Here is a 20,416-nt window from a genome sequence, read left to right on the forward strand (position 1 = left end):
TGTATCCTTTGACTGATGTGAAGTACTGCAGAGGGTTGCAGTCTCAGGAAGACAGCTGGGTCCCTCAGCATAGGACAAATATGGATCTAAGTAGTTCAAACTTTAAATACACACTGGCCTCTTGTGGGCTATGTAGTTACATCCATTACACTGACTTCAGCACATGCTTGGAGGAATAGGATGATAACATTTTAAGGGCAATGATGACTATATAACAAGAATAACCCATCTGAAGGTCATCGAGACCTCAGCTCAACTCTTTGTATTATGTTGTGTGTTTTAAAATATAAAACTTTTGAGGTGAGGTTTTTCAAAAGAGTTCAGCACCTTAAGGGTTTCTATTAACGCACCTAAATAAGAGACCCAATTTTCAAAAAAAAAAAAAAGCTTAACACTAGCTGAGCAACCTAAATGAAATGGCCAGATTTTTAATGCACCTTCCACCGTTCACAAATCTGGCCACTAGACTTGAGTGCCCCAGTGGTATTAGAGCTCTTCTGAAAATGGGTACTGAGCTTTTTTGAAAAATCTGCCCTTTTATATTCTGTACTCTATAGCCTCCCACCCTTCCACGTGGAGTTGCCGCTTTGCTAAAGTTTTTATTGAAGAACTATCCCAGTGAAATCAGTTGGAGTTCTCACAAAGCAGGGTACTTTTCAGCACGAATAAAAATATCAGAATCTGATCATTTTGCTTTCACTTTATTTGACATAAAAATAGTAATGCTAAAACAATAAACACATAACAGCATCCTTCAATTTATATAGCACTTCTCATTCCAAAATATCCAAAGTAGACCTTTTGTTAGTTCTGCAGCTGAAGCCATGGCCATAAATTATCTATCTTTATTTGATAGCCTTTCAAAGTGCTGTTAGGTTGGTTACTCTGGATTTATTCTAGGAATGAATGAGAGCTGAATCTGTCCCAGATGGCTCTGGGAAATAATCCACCATTACTTTCTGAAGTATAGGAGTCTAGCAAAATGAAGACCTGAATGCAAAGAAATGTCTATCACTAGTTGGTTTCCGAGAACCATCAGAGAGAAATGACTTTTGTGCAAAACTTCCAGTGCTTTCAAATGGGAAATTCTCCTGGGAATATACAACCGTGTGATGATTTCTAACATTCTAGCCAAGTGAGAAGGTAAAAAACTGCAATAAAAATACACAGAAACTGAAACAGTGTATTTTTCCAGAGAGCACAAGAGAGCCATATGCTGGGCATAATTTAACACCCACAGTAGTCTTTGCTGGATAAAAATGGGATTCCATTTCTATAGAATCTCAGCTCTGTTCATTTGCTCTCATTCCTCTGGAACCCGTTGTTCCCTTTAACACAGATGCCTTTAGCAAAATGGAATAGCATGTAAACTGCATTGGTCTTGGTTTCAAATGTCTATGGGTGTTATTTGTTGCTTGCTGCTAAATCCCTCAAGTCATGACTTTTCATCCCCCCGCCTTCAAAATTCTACAGCAGAAACAAACAACCCAGGTAGGTAGAAACAGAAGAGATTTTCAAGCCAAGCTCTCATTTTCCTAAGGGGGGAATAAAAACCCATCTCTTCACATTTGTTTCACAATCTACTGAAATACAATTCCCCCCACCTTTTCCACTCCTCCCACTTCAGGTTCTGATCTGACTTATTGTACCTAGACACCCATGATGGTTAGATCCCTAGATTTGACTGAGCTGTGCTCATAAGACCTGAGAAGAACAGGGGGCAACTGTGGCTCTAAATCACTTTTCCATTCTATTTTGTTGCTCGCTGGGGAGTTGGTCTGGTGCAAGTCAGAACTGTCTACCGGCTGGGGAGGGGAGAGCCAATTTTACCACTCCTGGGATGCAAGGGGAATTTGCAGCTACCCTGTTAGAATAGGTTGTTGATTGCCTGGGTGAAAAGTATCCAAAGATGGGGCAACAAGGATTTATTCTTTGGTCTGCAGTCATACCCTGGAGCAATCCAGCCAGCCAAACAACCATGCAGATGGTACTTAGCTGAAAAATAGTGCACATTTGTCTTTTTTTTTTTATAAAGTTTCAGGTGATATTTAAAAGTCAAATGAGCATTTAAACGGAAATTCTCCACCTCTTCAGGACCCTTCTCACACACCTTATGGTTGTGCCTGAAATGACCTGTTTTTTGCTGGACTTCTTTTCATGACAGTTGTGGATCCCACTGGGTCACTATGGCAGTAATCCTTTGCATGTAGAGCAAAGAGCAAAAGCTCATGGAAAAATCTAATAAATGAAGCCTTGGCATACCCCTGTGAGCTGCGGTGAGTATTTTCCTCCCAATCAGAATAATAAACCAACAGATGCACTAGGGAATCCAATACCTAAATATTCATAATACTTATTTGAGTGCCTGAATACATATTTAGTTACTGATCTTTGAAAGTTTGGAATGCTATCTATAATCTGGAAGTAGAATCCCACTCTTCAGTTCTAAGTCCTGCAGAAACATTCTCCCCCCCGCCTTCTTTCCCCTCTAACACAAGACCCCATTAAGCTATCGTTCCTTTGCTCATGCAATGGACATCCACCCAGAGCCTTTTCTTCTTCTTTATATCTGATGGTTTGCCTGCACACATTTCCAAAGCACATAATTTAAGTGCATGAAGAAGGAGGGGCAGAGCAGGTGGGGCCATGCTGGGTTCTCTCCTTTGGATCCCCAGAGAAAAGCACTGCTGCAAAAAGCCTTTGCCTTATAAGAAGAAAACAGAAGACTTGCAGCTGCCACTGGGACCAGAGGAACTCCAGTCAGACATAAGAATAAAACTTTGACTCAGGGAAGCATTACAGCTTCTCAAAGGAGAAAGCTTTGTAATAAGACACGTGCTGCTAAAGGAATTCTCTGTTGCATGGATGCAAAGAAGTGCTGATGGGCAAGGGGGAGGAGAGGAAGCTGATCACATGAGAAGGGGGCTGGCAAGAAACAGGGCTGGAATGATTCCCACAGAACGGTGGCAATGAACATTTTAGAATAATAACGGTGCCGTGCAGTTCCTTGTCTGCAGTCTGAGAAGCCAGAGAGAGAAGAGACAAAGAAAAGCAGCACCTGAGCAACCTGATACTGGGGGAGAGAACAAACAACTAGAAATCAGGACACTGGCATTCTAGCCTTCTTAGGGCTTTGTACACCAATCCATCAACCTAGTAGCTTTCATTTAGATACTATAAGCCAAGGGGATGCAAAGTGCGTGATGGGCCCCCTTATGGGGGGGTGGAGGGGAGTGAAATTTCAAGATCAGCTGCTGCGTCTCAGGGCCATCCATCTAATTAAAAATGTTGAACTATGTCACTGGTTTCTGGTGTGTGTATTCATACTTATACACTGATTAATAAAGTTTTTATATTCTACAGACTTATTTTTTTCCACCTGCTGGAAGGCATTTTTTTTTCATATGAACATAATCAAAATTTCTGTCAGTTTGGATTTCATTAGACAGTTGCGGGGGCAGGATTTTAAGGTGCTACACACAGTCCTGCTTTTATGTGATGCCACAGACTAACCTGGCAATCCCTCTGAGGCTACCTTTGAATAAGTCACTTTTGTTTTCTCTGCTTCTTCATCAGTAAAATGAACATAGGGCAAAGTCACCTTTCTGGGCCTTAAGGCTGCATCTACACAGCTATTAAACACCTATGGTTGGTCAAGGTCAGCTGACTCTGACTTGATCCGCAGGGCTATAAAATTGTTATGCAGATGTTTGGGTTTGGGCTGGCCATTTGAGCTCTGGGATAGGGGGAGGATCCCAGAGTCTAGACTCCAGCCTAAGCCCAAATATCTACATAACAATTTTTAGTCCGTCAGCCAAAGTCCACATCTGTTAACTTGGCCCAGTGGCACCTGTGCTGCAGCTCCTGTGTTCCAGTGTAGACAAACCACATGTGGCCTGTATAGGCTGTTTGTGTGGAAGTGAGTTTCACACCCTGCTGTTGAATTCTCTTTGGAATGTGGTATCTATTGTACTAATGCATCTCACGTTTGTGAGGAATGTGAACTTCACCTTGTTCTGAAATATAATGCATTCACCTGTTTGGGGTAAGGGAAGAATCCCTTCTTGGCCTCCAAAGGCAGTCAGTGTGCACCCTGAAGCATGAGGACTGTCAGCCCTCAGAATGCTTTGATCTTACAAGTACAGCTGCAAATATTACTTTCGCTCATCTGCATTTCTAATTCTCTTTTGAAAGCTGCTAAACTATTTTCCCAGCAGGAGCCCTGTGCTGCGCCTTGTTACTAGCATTTACCATCACACGTCAGATGTGACACACATGTTGAGATTTGGCAGGGCTGAGAAGAATGTTTAACGTCACAAAAATAAAGGATTTTTCCCCCAATCAAAATTCTAAAATATTAGTTTCACAAATAAAAATCAATGAATAGGACCCAATTATCAATAAGTTGCAACTTCAACTTCTCAGTTTCTGTTCTGCATATCCTCTGATAAAAATATCATCTGCTGTAACACCAAAATCTCAGTTGACATCCACCTCTCAAGACTTTGTGTGCAAGTGACACAGTCTCTCTACTCCTGCTGCCCCAGACTCTGCTGTCTCTGTCTGAAACTGCAGACCAACATAGATAATGCTGCTGTTGACGGACCTCTTCGATCTCAAGCATTTTATTCTCAATAAACTAGTAAGGGATGGGAATGAATGCCCAAATAACTGGAGCTACTTCACCACAGTATATTCACAAGCTCTGGCCAAGATTTTCCCAAGTGTCTAGTGATTTTGGGTGCCCACCATGAGACAACCTAACTGTGCCTGATTTTCAGGAAATGCTCAAACTGGGCTCCTAAAAATGAAAGCAGCCAAAGTTCGCAGTAACTTCTGAAAATCTTGACCATAAATCTTTTAGGTGACCAGCAAGAGTATTTTGCAGAGTTTGCAAGAGTAAGGATAAACACAACACTTAGACCTTGATTGTGAATGCGCTTAAGAGCGAGTTTTAGCCTCAGTGTCCATATAACCATGACAACACCCAGTTGCTACATGGCAATTTTCATCAATTGATCTCAAAGCACTTGACAAAGAATGGGAAGTATCATCATTCTCAGTCTGCTCCTGGAGGGAAGTGATGCAAGTGGGAAGCCCGAAGACACACAGCAAGCCAAAGAGAACGGGCGGAACACAACACAGTTCCCTCCTCACAACTGGCCTGATGCCCTATTCACCAAATTCTTCACGCTATGAAACATGGGACTGCTCACATGACAAGGCAGAAGAAAGTCATTTTTAGTGTGTTATGAAACCACGCACTGGACATGGGAATTCACAGTGGTCCTGTGGGAAACAGGTTGCATTACAGATGCTAACTGAGGTTTCTGATTTCAGATCACCCACTGAATGTTGTGGACAGGGTAGGTAAAAGTGTGGGAGGCCTGGGTTTTTCACTGAAGAGTCTCCAATAAGGAAAGTGGCAGTGCTGACTATTAGCTTAGTTTGCACTGTCCTTATCGCAGGGCACCTAAAGATTTAAACCTTTTAAGTAGCAGGAAAGAAATAACTCTGACCAATGTTCCCTCTGATCTCTTCCATCCAAGTAAGGTTTTTTTTCCATCCAGGTCTGGAATAATTTTATGTGCATGGAGGTATGTGCCAATGTGCACCACCTATTGCAACATAAAACATAGCTGTGGGCACTCTGCGAGTCAGCTAGGTGGTGTTGGAATTTCTCCTGAGCGTCTGCACAAGCACACAGCGGCAGGGAACACTGATTCTGACCATTCAGAACACCTTTCCCCACACAGGGGAGCGCTCCTTCCTGTGCTGTATTGAAACGCTTACTAACACTACATATACGGTCACAGGAGGTCTGACTGGATGATCTCATAGTCTCTTCAGTTCTTAAACTCTATAAATGGAGAGAGAAATATGTGAAGGGTGTTAATTATGGCAAAGCCAAGCATAAATAGGCAGATTAGTGCCAAGTTGGATAAACAAAATAATATATCTCACTAGGCAGTTGAACATTTTGGACATGATTAAGTAAAGTGCTCTGCCTGTGGTGATGCAAAGCAGCTGTAAAGCCATTATAGCCAGTCAGTTAAGCCAGGTTTGTACCAGTGAATTGATGCAGAGTAGTTCGAATGCGCTGGTGAAACTGGCAGTACGTTTTCAAGAGCCCCTCAGAGCATGCTACTGATGCAAAAACGGAGTGAGCAACAGGCTTGTCTTCCTTAGGTTGAAGTCTACAGAGCTACATCAGTTTACACCAGCTGAGCCTCTGTGATGATCTTACGGCTCACTCTTTAAAGTTCTTACTTTGACGGGGGATGATTCTCTACTAGGAATTCTCCTCAGGAAAGAGACAAATGATTAGATTTAGCTACAGTCCTATACCCACTACGTTATCCCCTTCAGCACACATTTTACTTGACAAATGGCATAAATTGTGTGAAAAGGAGCGGTTACTCACCTTTTGCAGTAACTGGATTTCTTTGAGATAGTGAGTGCTTCACCTAAGTGTGTCAGCTCCACTGTGCCCATGGGTTGAAGATCTTTGTGTAGCAGTGTCTCTCAGCTGCCTGCCCGTGTGCACAGGGCTCAGGCATGAAAACCTGTCATGGCTACTGCGCGTGCATGGGACGGCTGTCACCTCTGTTCTTCTCTCATCTGGACACTGAGGTAGAAATCCGAAGCAGAGGGGAGGAGGGTGGGTGGTGGAGCACCCCTGGGGATGACCATCTCAAAGAACTTCAGTTACTGCACAGGATGAGTAACCTCTCCTTCCTCTTCAAGGGTTCCCGTGGGTGCTCCACCTAGGTGACTATAGAGCAGCATCGTTGTTAGGAGATGGGTCCTTCGGATGACGTGTATCAGCTGATAAAAGTACAGATTGGCCGAATGTAGTCTGAGAGTCAGAGTATGATTGTATGGCATAATGTTTGAATGTGTGAGCCAAGGCCCATGTGGCTGCTCTGCAGATATCCTCAGTGGATATGAATCACAGGTAAGCCATAGAAGTGGCCATCGCACAAGTGGAGTGTGCCTGGATGCTTTATGTGCATTACTATAGGCAAGCCTTATGCAGCCAGAGATTCATTTGGTGAGTCGCTGTTTAGAGATGGGCATGCTGCGGGACCTCTCCAGAGTGGAAACGAATAGTTGTGTCGTTTTCCAAAAGGACTGAGTTCTCTGTAAGTAAAAGGCCAACACCCTGCGAACACCAAGGGTGTGCATGAGTCTCTCTCATCAGTCATGTGCAGTTAAGGAAAGAAGACGGGTGAGTACAGCGGTTCATTGCAATGGAAGGAGGAAAGTACTTTAGAGAGGAATTTGGGGTCGGTTCATAGGACCACCTTGTCTTTATAAAAGGTTGTGTATGGTGGTTCAGGCATGAGTGCAGTGATCTCTCCTACCCTCCATGACAAGGTTATTGCCACAAGGAAGGCTACGTTCATGGAGAGATCCAGTAAAGAGCAAGTGGACAAGGGCTTGAATGGTTTCCCTGTTAGGGCTCTGAGAACCAGGTTGAGGGCCCATGCCGGTGCAGGCTCCTTGATTGGTGGATACGTCTTACAAGGCCCTTCAGGAACCGTTTGATGGAAAGATGGATGAAGACTAAGTAGTTTTGCACAGGTGGAGGGAAAGCCGATATAGTGACTAGGTGGACTCTAACAGTAGTTATTGCTATATTTGTCTGTTAGAGGAGGAATAGGTAGGTAAGTATACATGGAATGCCAGTTTGTACAGGGTCACATGATTGGGGTGATACCAGGCTGTGCAATGCTGCAATATTTGTGAATAAGTCTTTCTTGTTGCAGGCCTCCTGCTATTTTCCAGAATTGAGCAGATCTCAGGTGGACAATGGAGTTCTAATTCTGTTAACCAAATAGGAACCACACACAGAGGTGAAGGCAGTTGATGGCTGGGTGACAAACGGACCAGTTCTGCTGGGTTAGGAGCAGTGGTATGGGAGGAAGACATGGCAGGCAATGCCTGGACAGCTGTAACAGTTCAGAGAACCAGGTCTGTCTGGCCATCTGAGTGCTAGGAGTATGACCCGAGCTCCATCCCACTTTACTTTGGCCACAACTCTCTGAATGAGAGGGATCAGCAGGAATGCACAAGCTAAAGGTGCATTCCATGTGATGTTAAACACATCCCGCAGTGAGTTGTGGTCTAATCCATGTCTGATGCAAAACTGGGGGTAGAGTGTGTTGACAGCTGTGGCAAAGTGATCTACAGTAGGGACCCCCCATTTACGAAGGATGTGGAGGATAGCAGATCTGTTGATTTTCCACTCATGGTCTAGAGGGAAATTGTGAATGAAGCTGTCCACAAGGATATTGTTCTTACCTGGCATATAGTTCACCACAAGGTGTATTTTTCAGGGGATGCACCATTCCCAAAGTTGTACTGCTTCCCAGCAGTGCTGTTTTGAACATACTCCGCCCCATTTGTTTATGTAGTGCATTGTTGTTGTATAGTCCATCAGTAGGTGGACTGTGTTGGAGATTTGTGTGGAAAAATGTATGCATGCATAGCGGACTGCCCTCAGTTCTAGTAGATTGATATCGTCAGGTTGCTCGTCCACTGACCATGTGCCGGGGATTACTTGGTCTTCAAGATGAGCACCCCAGCCCAGCAGTAGTCCGTTGTTGGAGGGGTCCTCTGGCATGGCACCCCTATGCATACGTTGTGGGGATGAGTCTACCAGCTGAGGGAACTCCTGATCTTGGCTGAGATGCTCAATGTTTTGTTCAGTGGATGTATGTGGGGCCTGAACACTGCTCTGAACCAGGCCTACATAGGTCTCATCTGGAGGCGTGCATGTGGCATGACGGATATTGCTGCTGCCATGTGGCCCAGCAGGCATAGGCACTGCCTGGCAGTGACATAGAAGAGAGTTGCAGCTTGTTTATGAAATCCTGAATTGTCTGCAGCCTGTGTGGAGGAAGAGTTGCTGTAGCAGTCTGACAGTCCAAGAGCGCCCCTATAATCTCAAGTCTGGGAGTTGGTGTGAGGATGCACTTTGGTAGGTTTATGAATAGACTGAGATCGAAGAAAAGATTTCTGGTGAGTGTTGTTGCTTGCTTATTTTGAGCTGAGGATTGTCCCTTTATCAGGCAGTCATCAAGATAGGGAAAGATGATCACTCCCTTTGTTCTTAAATGTGTGGTGACTACTGCCAGGACCTTTCAAAAGGCCCTTGCTGCTGTACCTAGGCCAAAGAAACTACTCTGTACTGATAGCGTTGATTTGCTATGATGAATCTGAGATACCTCCTGTGTGAAGGGTGGGTAGCTATATGGAAGTATGCATCCTGGAGGTCGAGAGTAGACTGCCAATCCCCTTTTTGTAGAACAAAATGTTTGTGGCTAGGGTCACCATCTTGAATCTTTGACAAAGCATGTGCCAATTCAAGTTCCTCAGGTGTAGTATGGCTCTTCAACTGTTTTGTTCTGTGTAAGGAAATATCAGGAGTAGAATCCCTGTCCCCTGTGCTCGATAGGTACCTCATCTATGGCCCCTTGCCACAGAAGGCAGTAGCACAGTCTCATGAGAGGAGTCCCTCAAAAGGCATGGGGATGAGGAATGGGGTTGGGGTCTGGAGATTAATGGAATCTCATAATCAGTTTTGCACAATTTCCAAGACCCAGCAATCAGTTGTGATGGTTTGCCAAGCAGGGTAGAAGATGAGCTGAAGATGGTATACAGCTCTATCCAGGGCCCATGATTTAAGGGGGCCATCCGACTCCCGACCAAAACTTCAAAATGACTGGCTGGCCAAAGCCTGCTGGATCAGAGGCTGGCTTGATGCTCCACTCCTACTAAGCTGTTTTTGATGTTGTCTATTGTCTGTTACTAAATAAAGGGGGTTCATATTTTAACTGTATTGTCTATTGTGGTTACACTTTGCCGTGGCTGTTTGGATACCCAGGTGGCTCTTGAGTGACTCTTGAGTCTTTGAAAGAGTGCAGCTTCTCGCTGGCGTTTTCTGCAAAGAGATGAGACATCTCAAAGGGAAGATCCTCAGCTGTGGCTTGGACCTACTTGGGGAACCTGGAAAGTTGAAGCCAGGACACTTGCCTCATGACCACTGCAGATGCTAAAGACTTGGCTGCGGTGCCTGCTGCATCTAGGGCAGACTGTAATGCTGTTTTTTGCACTTAGGGAGCCTTTTGCCATAAGGGCTTTGTATTGATCTGCTTTGTTTGGAATGGAGTCAACAAAGGTGTGAGGCTGGTTGACTCTGAAATGCATAACTTTTGCTAGCAGCTCCACATAATTGGCAATGTGAAACTGAAGGCTGGCCAACAGGTACAATTTCTTCCCCATTGCCTCCTGCCTTTTCCAGCCTTTATCACTGGAACTGACTCCGGCATTATGCTGTCTACCCCTTTGGTTCAAAGCATCCTCTATTAAAGAGTTTGAGGGTGGATGAGAAAGAGAAATTTTGCACCTTTTGCGTCTACATAGTACTTGCGCTCCAGCCTATTTGATGTTGGTATGACAGAGGCCAGAATGCTCCAGAGGATCATAGTTGGATCTAACAGTGCTTCATTGATAGGTATTGCCAGTCTGTTCTGTGTAGACACAGGGAGAATGTTTGTCAGTTTGTGTTTAGTATCTTTCAAAGCTGCAAGGGATATCCCAAGTCTATCTGAGAGCCTTCTAAAAAGGTCCTGGAAGGCTCTGGAGTCATTGGCTGAGGTGGAAGGCTGAACTACTGAGGATATTGAAGACGGTGAAGAAGGGACACATGATTGAGCTTTCCCCTTAGGCTGAGAGCCATAGTCTTCTTTGTTGGAGACATCTGACTTGGATGGAAGATTGTATACTGGTAGATTGTGGTCTGTCCCTAGGCACAAGGAATGGGTGTGGGAGAGGCTGGTGTCACTGCACATGGGTCCCAATAAGGCCAAACAGGTGGCAACAGTGGGGGTGCCCCTTGATGCTGCCATTGTTGTGTTTCTACAGGCTTAGCGTGCTTCTTTGGTAATTTCTGAGGTGGCAAAGACTCCTCTGAATCTGAGGACCCTGTTACATTTGTGGTTGGGGTGTGTGGAAATGACAGCGTCGAGCTATGCAGAGAGCTCTCGCTCAGCAGGGGGTGTGCCTGGAGCTGAAGCAACAAATAACTCCTCAGCTGTTGCGTATGGCATGAATGGCGATTTGGTGTAGGGGCTCGGTACCAGAACCCCCTGCGCCATTGGTACTTGGGGGAGAGGAGGCAGTGCGGGTGGTGAGATTTTTTTAACGTGCTTCCCCAGTGCCAGTTTGTCAGCGCTTCCCCTGCTGGTGCTGAAGCAGTAAAAGCGGAAGCTGATACGTTCTTGTCATTTACCAGTCTCTTCTGCTGAGCCGTGACAGTGGCATTATCAAAAAGGCTCAGTGCTTTGGCTGAGGAGGGGTGATCCCTCTCCTTCCATTGTCTTTTTGGTGAGGACACCGAGGCTGGGCCCGTAGATGTAGGGAGGGCAGCAGTGCAGTGTTTGAAGGTGGTCCTGAGCACTCTCGGGGATACAGACCCCCGACGAGTCATTAGACTGTTCCTTGCCTCCAGGGGATTTCCCCTTTTGTGTAGGTCTTGTCCGAGCCAAAGTCCTCTTTGAGTTAATAGCCCCTCTGAGGGCTATGGCTCAGGCAGGTGGGGAGAGTTCATCTTGACCCTGCGTATCAGAGCCTGTTACATTGGCCAGACCCGGAGCTGTTGCTGTCTTGCTCTGTGGGACCTTTCGAGAGCTTCTTACTGTGTGAGCAGCTCTCAATTTTATTGTGCTGACCCAGGCACCATACACACAATGAGTGGCCATCTGATATTGGGATGGAGAGGCCACAAGTAGCACACTTCTTGAAGCCCAGGAAATTGGGCATGAGTGAGTAATGAGGCTGGCTGCCATTTGCAACAGAGCTGGCAGAGTGGCTGAAGCTGCTTGGGGAAAACTGTGTCAGCAGCTTTCCCCAACAGTTTTCCCCATAGTCTGTTGTTTTCTTCTTAAGTAATGTACAGTTGATTGATCAAAATTAGTTTGTTTTTCCCCCCTCCCCCAGGTCTGAGGTGGCTGAGGGAGATCTGCGACTGGAGCCAGCATCAATCAGAGAAGAACTGAGGTGACAGCTGACCCGCACATGTGCAGTAATGCTCTTGTGCCTGAGCCCTGCACGCGCAGGCAGGCAGCTGAGGGACAGCGCTTCACAAAGATCCCCAACTCGTGGGCACAGCAGAGCTGATGCACCTAGGTGGAGCACCCACAGGGATCCTTGAAGAAGAACTATGTTGTTTTCTTCACTTATCCGGTTTGACACCAAAGAGCACCGACCATCTTAAAACATTACTTATGAGAGGGTGTTCAGACTCTCAGTGATGCTTTTTTCTGAGAAAAGGTTGTTAAATGGAGATACTGTCACATTTATAAAACAGTTGGTAGCAAGGGAAGTAGAATAGCTGAGAAGTTTTACATAAAACTAACAGTCATGTTATGCTCAAAATGCTTAGGTTTATTGCTCTATTTAATGACTACCAGCAGTATTAAAAACAAAAACAAAAAAACCCCAAAAAACAAAAACAAAAACAAAAACAAAAAAAAGCCAGTTCACTTGGTTAATGTATCGCTGAAGGAAATATTTTAAATACAGCAATAAAATCAAGTAGTTTAAAGAGAACACATTTTGCCACATTCATGCACACCCTGCCAACAGGATTTTGACAGAGGCACAGACACAAGGTAAACACAGGCACTGAACCAACAGAAGACACGTATTTTGGGAAAGCTCTCCCCACAGTGACACAGTTACAGTTCTTCAGGCCTGATCCTGTGCCTACTGACATGAACAGCAAACACCAGTGGGTGCAGGCCTCTGAATGTGGTCTGATCCCCTCCTGATCAGCAGGTGCCATCAATTCTCAGAATTTTCAGCACTTCATAGAAATGGTTTTTATTTAAAAAAAAAAATTGCAGCTCTCTATAACTGTTCAGTAGGACCCCAGTTCAGCAAAACCATTTAACCCTCACACTCGTCCATCCACAAGAGCAGCAGAGTCATTATTGCCTAGAGGGGAACCATTACTGCACAGATCAGAAGTTTTAGGAACCAGGGAGAGTGCCAGTCTGAACTGATTTTCAAAGGCTAATCTCTAAACACTGTCCAGCATATGAAGGCTGAGATTTCTCACAACTTTCTATGGGATTTGGATGCCCAGTTCCCAGAAACTGTAAAGGGTCGTGGGCATTCAACTCAATTAAGGCATGTTTACACTGCAGTCGGGAGGTACATTGCTGCTGCTTCACTGCTATTGTTACTTGATCTACCTTTGATCTAGAGCAGGGGTCAGCAACCCCCGGTATGGGTGCCAAGAGGGGCACATGAGCTGATTTTCATCAGCACATAAGGCAGGATATCAGCCCGGCCCCTCCCCTGCATACAGCCAGGAGCTTGCTCAAAGCCAGGCATCTTGTGGATTAACAAAAGACCAGCTAATGTTACCAACCACCATCTACACGGTAAAGCCCTGCATCTTAACTTATTAATGAAGCTGTTGTACGTGAGACTATTAGTGACTTTAAAGAGCGTCACTGACACTTGGACCGTACATAGAAGTCAAAAGGTCAAGTTTCAACACTCCGCCTTGCAAAGGTTGTTGACCCCTGATTTAGAGTGTCCAAATGTACTGCAGACACACACCTAACTGCAGTAGAGACATTCTCTCCAGGCTTGTCTATACTTAAAATGCTGCAGTGGCACAGCTGCAGCTTTTCAGTGAAGTGAAAGAACATCTCCCATTGGCATAGGTGCTCCACCTCTGAGAGGTGGCAGGGAAGTTCATGAAAGAAGTCTCCCATTGAGCTAATGCTGTCTACAGTGAGAGTTAGTTTAGGTTAGCTGTATTACTCAGTGGTGTAGATTTTTCATAGTTATAGCGAATTAACCTCCCAGTGTAGACCAGGCCTTAGATAGTTTTGACAATTTTGGGCTAACTTTACAGTGAAGGAGTGACCTCCTTTACTATATATTCATTTGAGAAGGGCTCATGTCATTAAATGCAGAATCAGTGTTTACAACATTCCAAATCGGATGGAAAATTGTATCATGGATTTTGGTCTGGCTCCCAAACAGAGTAGCTATTTGCCAAATTCAGAGCTGACTCCAGGCAGAAATGTCATAACACTCACAAAGGTTGAGGGATGCTTGAATTCAGGGTTTTGGTTAAGACTCATCTCTAAGAGTCACCATAGTTTTCCAGTCTTTTGTTGATTGCATGTTATATTGGAGACAAGGAAGAGGCAATTGACTCATGTCAATTAATTGGGTATTTTTTCCCCCATTCCTCGGTTCTGAAACTACTGCTACATTTTGTGGAATCTTTCTTCTTTAACAAGCAAACATGAAGTGTGAAACGTGATTTCAATATGAATCAACTTGAATAATTTAATGCAGAGGCTCAGAAGGTTTATGATATACACAGTATTCGGTAGTTTAAAATGTAAAAACAATCAGAAAAGGCAAAAAAGTTAATTTCAAGCTTAGTCAACATACGGTACATATTTCAGCATGACAATTTCAAAGAGTTCAACACTGTATTTGGATCTATTAGCAATTAAATCTCTTTTTAAAAATAACAAAGTCAAGACAGCAAATGAATTTTTGTTTTGTTTTGTAACAAATGAAGCTACCACTATTATTTACAGTATAAATAAGCCTTTTTTGGTGATTATGTTCTGCCACATGTTTAAGACAAGCAGTATCTCAGCTCTTTAATGTTGATGCAAACAAGAGCATAAAAGAAAGCAATATCAAAGTAAAACAAATATACATATCTATATATATATATCTTCAACAAAGACCACCAAGTTACCGTGGGTCTCTTATCAGATCTAAAATATATCTGACTTGGTCAAGAGTTCTCTTGGTTTTAACCACTAGGAATATCATGAATGCTTATTCTTCTGCCGCTCTAGAGAGCTGTTTTTCATACAAGCTCATGACATGGTGGACAAACTGATATTGTTCACAAGTCTGGATCATTCCACCCCTGAAAAGGAAAGCAGAAAAAAGGGGAGGGAAACAGTCTTTTTATTACATGTAAACAGTGCACTTAGTGGGTGAATGGCACAGCTAAAATCAAATGGACTTATGCTCTGGGAGTCTATTCCAAAGCCCATTCCCACCGACTGCCCAAGGTTTGGATCTGGCCCCACGTGCCTCTCTGAACCAGGCAATGAGAGGTATTCAGAACAAAAATATGTTTTACCTTTGCTTTCCTCTCAGTGAGGCCCTAATTCACTCATAATATCATTTATTATTTGTATCACAGGACTCGTGCTAAGCACAGTATAAATACGCACACTGTCCCTGCTCCAAAGAGTTTGCAGTCTAAATAGACAAGACAGGTGTGAAGGAAAACAAGCAAAGGGCATTGTCCCAGGTTACCCAGCGGGTCAGTAGTAGAACAGGAAACTGAACTCAAGTCTCCTAAATCAATACCCTATCCAATGGGCCACATTGTCTCCTGTGCAGACAAGTGAAATTTCTTCTCTTCCTCTGATGACGCAATCTGGAATACCTTCAGTGACCCTAAAAGGACTTCAGATGAGGCAGAAACATTTCAACAGAGAACAGTTCATGAACTGGTGACTGAGTTGACTGCTGCCCAGACCCTGATCAAGAAGGATTTTCAACAGACTTCTGGGTTTCACTGGGCTTTCAGTCTAACCTTGCGTTTCTGCTTTGAAAGGTGGACTGAAAGCATGAAAAAAAACTGAGTTGACCTGAACTCGTAACTAGGCAGAAAGAGAAATGTGATGTGATGTACCATGGAGTGTGTCGTAAGTAACTGATGTTTTAGCTAGAAGAATGGACTGCACTGGTCTGGAAGGAGCATGGTAAATGCTTCTTCGGCACATTCATTCAGCAGTGGGCTCTCTAGGAGGTCAGTGAAAGCTGCTCCTTCCTGACTCTAAGGAGAGCAGACAGTGTTCCCCTCAGGTTGACCGTGTAACATAAAGGGACTCAGGGCACAGGCAGGTCAGTGTTTCTTCTTCAACTTCAGCAAAGCTGGCCCAATATTTTAACTACAACTACAGGGCCAAACTGTGCCTCAGTGGCCTCCTTCCTTTCTTCCCTGTATAGCGCTTGGGGTCAAACCCAAGGAGCTGAAGAACTGCAATAACTGCATGAGGCAGATGCTCCCAAGTTGGTCAGCTGAGAGTGGTGTCATCTCTCTCCCCACCAAATGCCTGCAGCAGCTGGCAGGGGAGGGGAACACATGCTGCACCCTTTCAAAGACCCCCCCATTACAAGCCATGCATACCTACTTCTCAATCTGCTCTATTCAGAACAGCCTCTTTGGTCATCTATTTCAGCGTGTTTCTGTGTCCCACACTGCTGCTGCACACAGTGCTGAAAATGTAGCTCCATCAGGCTGTGACACATGAGGAATGTTAGTCATATACGGTGATTACTCCCCATGCAACTCCATTAACAGCTAGGTTGGATCCTGACGTTGTGGCAGCAGACGCAGTGGGGTGGCCATCTAGTTTCAGACCACAGGAAATGATTTTCCTTTTATCTCATTCTCTGATATGCTGCTGCTTTGTCCCTTCACCCCTCCCCTCCTCCTCCCCACACATCATGTGTCCGCTGTCCCAGCCTCGGTGAAGACTAGAGAAGCTACATTTTCACACTTTGCCGTGGAAACCTTTCAAATATGTGTTTTTCTCCCAGAGATGGTACCAAACATCCCTGAACACTGGCTGAAGGGTACAGGACCAAACGTTGAGTTCCTATACAAAGTCCAATATGCAGGCCCCGCACAAGAGGTCTATGCTGAGGCACTCTTTGTCTCACGAGCCTGACAGCAAGCTGAAAAACACTTCACTGGCTTTAACAGGAACTACTGCTGTAGAGTCACAGACCCAACGATCACATTACCAGATAGAAACAACAAGAAGTCCAGATATTTTGGAGCATAAGTTTTTGTGGGCAAAGACCCGCTTCATCAGAGCAGCGTAGCTCCCATCCTCCTGAACCTCTGACCAATGCTGTCTGCAAAAGACACGCTCTCCTTCCAGTTAGGGAAAAATGGTGGAATTCAGTGGTTTGAGCATTGGCCTCGTAAACCCAGTGTTATGAGTTCAACCCTTGAGGATGCCATTTAGGAGCCTGGGACGAATAGATTAAAAAAAAAGTCCATTAGGGATGGTGCTTGGCCATGCCATGAGGGCAGGGGACTGGACTGGATAAGCTCCTGAGGGTCCCTCCAGCTCTATAAGGTATGTACGTATAAAGTATTTTTCTGCCATGGAGCAATGCTTAGCAGCCGCACGCTGCAGCGTGTACCTCTCCTACCCACTGAGGCGGGAAGTGGGAAGAGAAAGGGGTGAGAGTGGTTCTATACAGTCTCTCTCCAGGCAATGCCCAGTGTAGCGAAACTCCAGCTGGGGTCTTTCACAGCTGTTGTGACTGGGAGATGTTCCCCTAACTGGCAGGAGAGCAAGTCTTTTGCAGACAGCATTGGTCAGAGATTCAGGAGGATGGGAGCTGCACTACTCTTTTGTCACATTCAGTTTATGGTCACAAGGAAAGGTTCCCTTTCCTGGTGCTGATGTTTAATTTTTCATGTTAGTATAATTAGCTTCCACAAGCCAGGTACTGGGCATTCGATACAGTACTGACTGGCTATCTGACGATGTTCCCTGCTATCCATAAGCAAGAGGAGAAGTCTGTGTGCCAATGCTCTGCTGCTCTGCAAGTCTTATCGTTCATTCCTACTTACACCTCTCCTGACATACCACCCTCTCATCCACCAACACTGCCCGTTTCCCTGGAGGCTTTTCTGCTCATGTTCAATCTGTTTTCTCTGCCTACTAAGCTCATACAATGGTGGTCCATCAAAAAGGCTGCTAAATGCTATACTCAATGGGTGCCTCCTTACTTGTGGTGCTCCTGGGGCCACACTGAGACCTGGTGCTGGCAGAGTGTCAGTGGCAGCAGACAGATTGATGGATAAGTGGTTTCAAAGGGGCTGCTTGCCCCCTTCTCCATTCCTGGAAAGCAGCAGGACCTTGCTGTCCATCAGGAGTCTCTCCTGTGACTCACAGTGCTGCTCTCTAATGCAAGCCACTGGTGACCATTGGGGAAAGGTGAGAGGCAGTCAGATTTTTCCCAGTGCAGCAGTGCTGAGGCAGCAGATACTAGGCACATGGAAATACCTGTTGTGCTCTCCTCTTCTTCTGAACTCCCATCCTCACAAGGCTAGTATTTAAAAATGTACTTTTTGAAGCAAGCACCTTTTTGCCTGGACACTCTTTGCTCACACTTCTGTGGCTATGTGGCTGTGAAATGCATTCCCATGTTATTCTCAGACAGTAGAGGGCACTTCCGATGCAGCGACTCCCTCTGTGCTAGGGCAAACCAATGATGCATTCAGTGTTTTCTTTTTTCTTTTGTGAATGTTCAATGTCTGGGTTGACCTCCACTGAAACAGCCAAATCCCCAGCACCTCTGCAAGTCTCTGCTTATCAAGAGCATGGCAGGGTGATAAGCATTTCATTTTCAGCCTCCCACTCAGGAGAACTGCTCCGCTGAAATAAGGTTCAGTGGGGGCTCTGAGTTTTGTTCATTGTTTCAAAAATCTTTGTTATGTTTTTCATGTCATTTCTTCCCCTCACTCCATTTATTATCATCATTAGAGAGAGAATTGAGACACATTCTCACCAATAGGCAAAGGAAAATACTCTTTCCAGTGGAAAGCTCAAGTCCGTCTACTTTGTAGTCAAAATCAGATGCAATGGGCATGACAAGAAACCTGTGAATAAGAACCTTTGGATTGTGGAGAGCTTTGCATCTCCTTTTGCACGTCTGCAAACTTCTCTTGCCAGTGCATAAAGCAACATCCCCCAGCCTACTCTAGTGGCAGCTTCCAGACTGCAGAGCTCTTCCACTGATACTTCCATTCCAGCTAGACTACGCTGATTTTCTTTGTTATTTATGTTCCGTTCTTACCACTGCGTGCCTGTCTGTGATTCTGAGAGCAATGGGCCTCTCTGCCTTACCCATAGCAAGTGTCAATGAACTGCAGGTCTACTAAAATAAATCAGCTGTCGCCCCATTGAAGTCCAGGCAGATGTGGCCAGCTGGTGATCTGGCTAAATTGTGACTTGTTGGGGGATGTCTTCTGCAGCTGGGATTTGACAATTTTGGTAACACAAGCTAATACTATAGCACCAATGAAAGGTGGTATTTAAAATTCTCAACACTATCTATGAACCAGAGCCTCAAAGGTGCTCAGGCACCCAAAGACCTTTGAAACACAGGCCCAAGTGACTTAAAAGTCAGTTGCACTCAGGCTTATAGCCACAATTTTACTCACTGACCTGAGGTTCCCCCCCGCCCCCCCGCCAACTCCTGTTTCTTTTCACCCTGCTGGAAGTATAAATGTATACATTTTAAATTTTTGAAAGGAAAAAGATTCTCTTACCTGTCTAGCCGTAACTGGCAGGTTGTTTTCAGTATGTCAACTATGCCCTCGTTCTTCAACTGTTTACAACAAATGCTGGTGGCAATAAAGCAGCCAGTCCTCCCAATCCCTGCACTGGAGAGGAGAAAGATAGGGAGGGCGTGGACAAACCACCCAGAAAGAAACATGTTAAAATTGCATTTATCACGCACCCTGCTGTCAAACGCGTGAAATAAGCAGAATCTTCGATTATGCCAAGGGGCACATTTGTGTGAATTTCAAAGTCACTATTAATTACTAATAAAAGCTGTAAACTTCACAGAACTTAAGTAATAACAATAATAGTTCTAAGATTACACTTTGCAGCAGTAGATACCAAGCATTTTACAAATGGGATCAGCATCATAATCTCCATTTTAATTAGAAGGAAGCTGAGTTACAGAGAGGGGACATCACTTAATCACAGAATCATAGGGCTGGAAGGGACCTCAGGAGGTCATCTATTCCAGCCCTCTTCTTCAAGAAGGATCAACCCCCCCTAAGTCATCCCAGCCAGGACCTTGTCCAGCAAGGACTTAAAAACCTTGAGGGACGGCAAATCCGCCACTTCTCTAGGCAACGCATTCCAATGCTTCACCACCCTCCCGGTGAAATAGTTTTTCCTAATATCTAACCTACACCTCTCCTTTTCTAACTTCAGACCATTACTCCTTGTTCTGCCATCTGACACCACTGAGAACAGTTTCTCACCCTCCTCTTTAGAGTTCCCCTTCAGGAAGTTGAAGGCTGCTATTAAATCACCCCTAAATCTTCTCTTCTGTAAACTAAACAAGCCCAACTCCCTCAGCCTATCCTCATAAATCTTGTGCTCCAGACCCTTCATCATTTTTGTTGCCCTCTGCTGAACCTGCTCCAGCACATCCACATCCTTTTTATACTGGGAGGGGGGCCCAAAACTGGACACAATATTCCAGATGTGGCCTCACCAGTGCCGAGTAGAGGGGA

The 20,416-nt window shown here is 44.9% G+C and overlaps 1 protein-coding gene across 1 annotated transcript in view; it reads right to left on the reverse strand.

Moving 5' to 3' along the window:
- Nucleotides 1-14,519: 14,519 nt before the first annotated feature.
- The window catches only part of PTPN5 (protein tyrosine phosphatase non-receptor type 5), a 103,763-nt gene continuing 97,866 nt past the window's right edge, over nucleotides 14,520-20,416 (reverse strand). The window contains exons 12-13 of the mRNA XM_074999053.1: nucleotides 19,433-19,546; nucleotides 14,520-14,986 (exon numbers count right to left, since the gene is read on the reverse strand). Of these exons, the coding sequence (XP_074855154.1) occupies nucleotides 14,893-14,986; nucleotides 19,433-19,546 (208 nt within the window). The 3' untranslated portion in view covers nucleotides 14,520-14,892. The remainder of the gene's footprint in view (nucleotides 14,987-19,432; nucleotides 19,547-20,416) is intronic.

This window comes from Carettochelys insculpta, chromosome 6, assembly GCF_033958435.1.
Source record: "Carettochelys insculpta isolate YL-2023 chromosome 6, ASM3395843v1, whole genome shotgun sequence".
Taxonomy (NCBI): Eukaryota; Metazoa; Chordata; order Testudines; family Carettochelyidae; genus Carettochelys; species Carettochelys insculpta.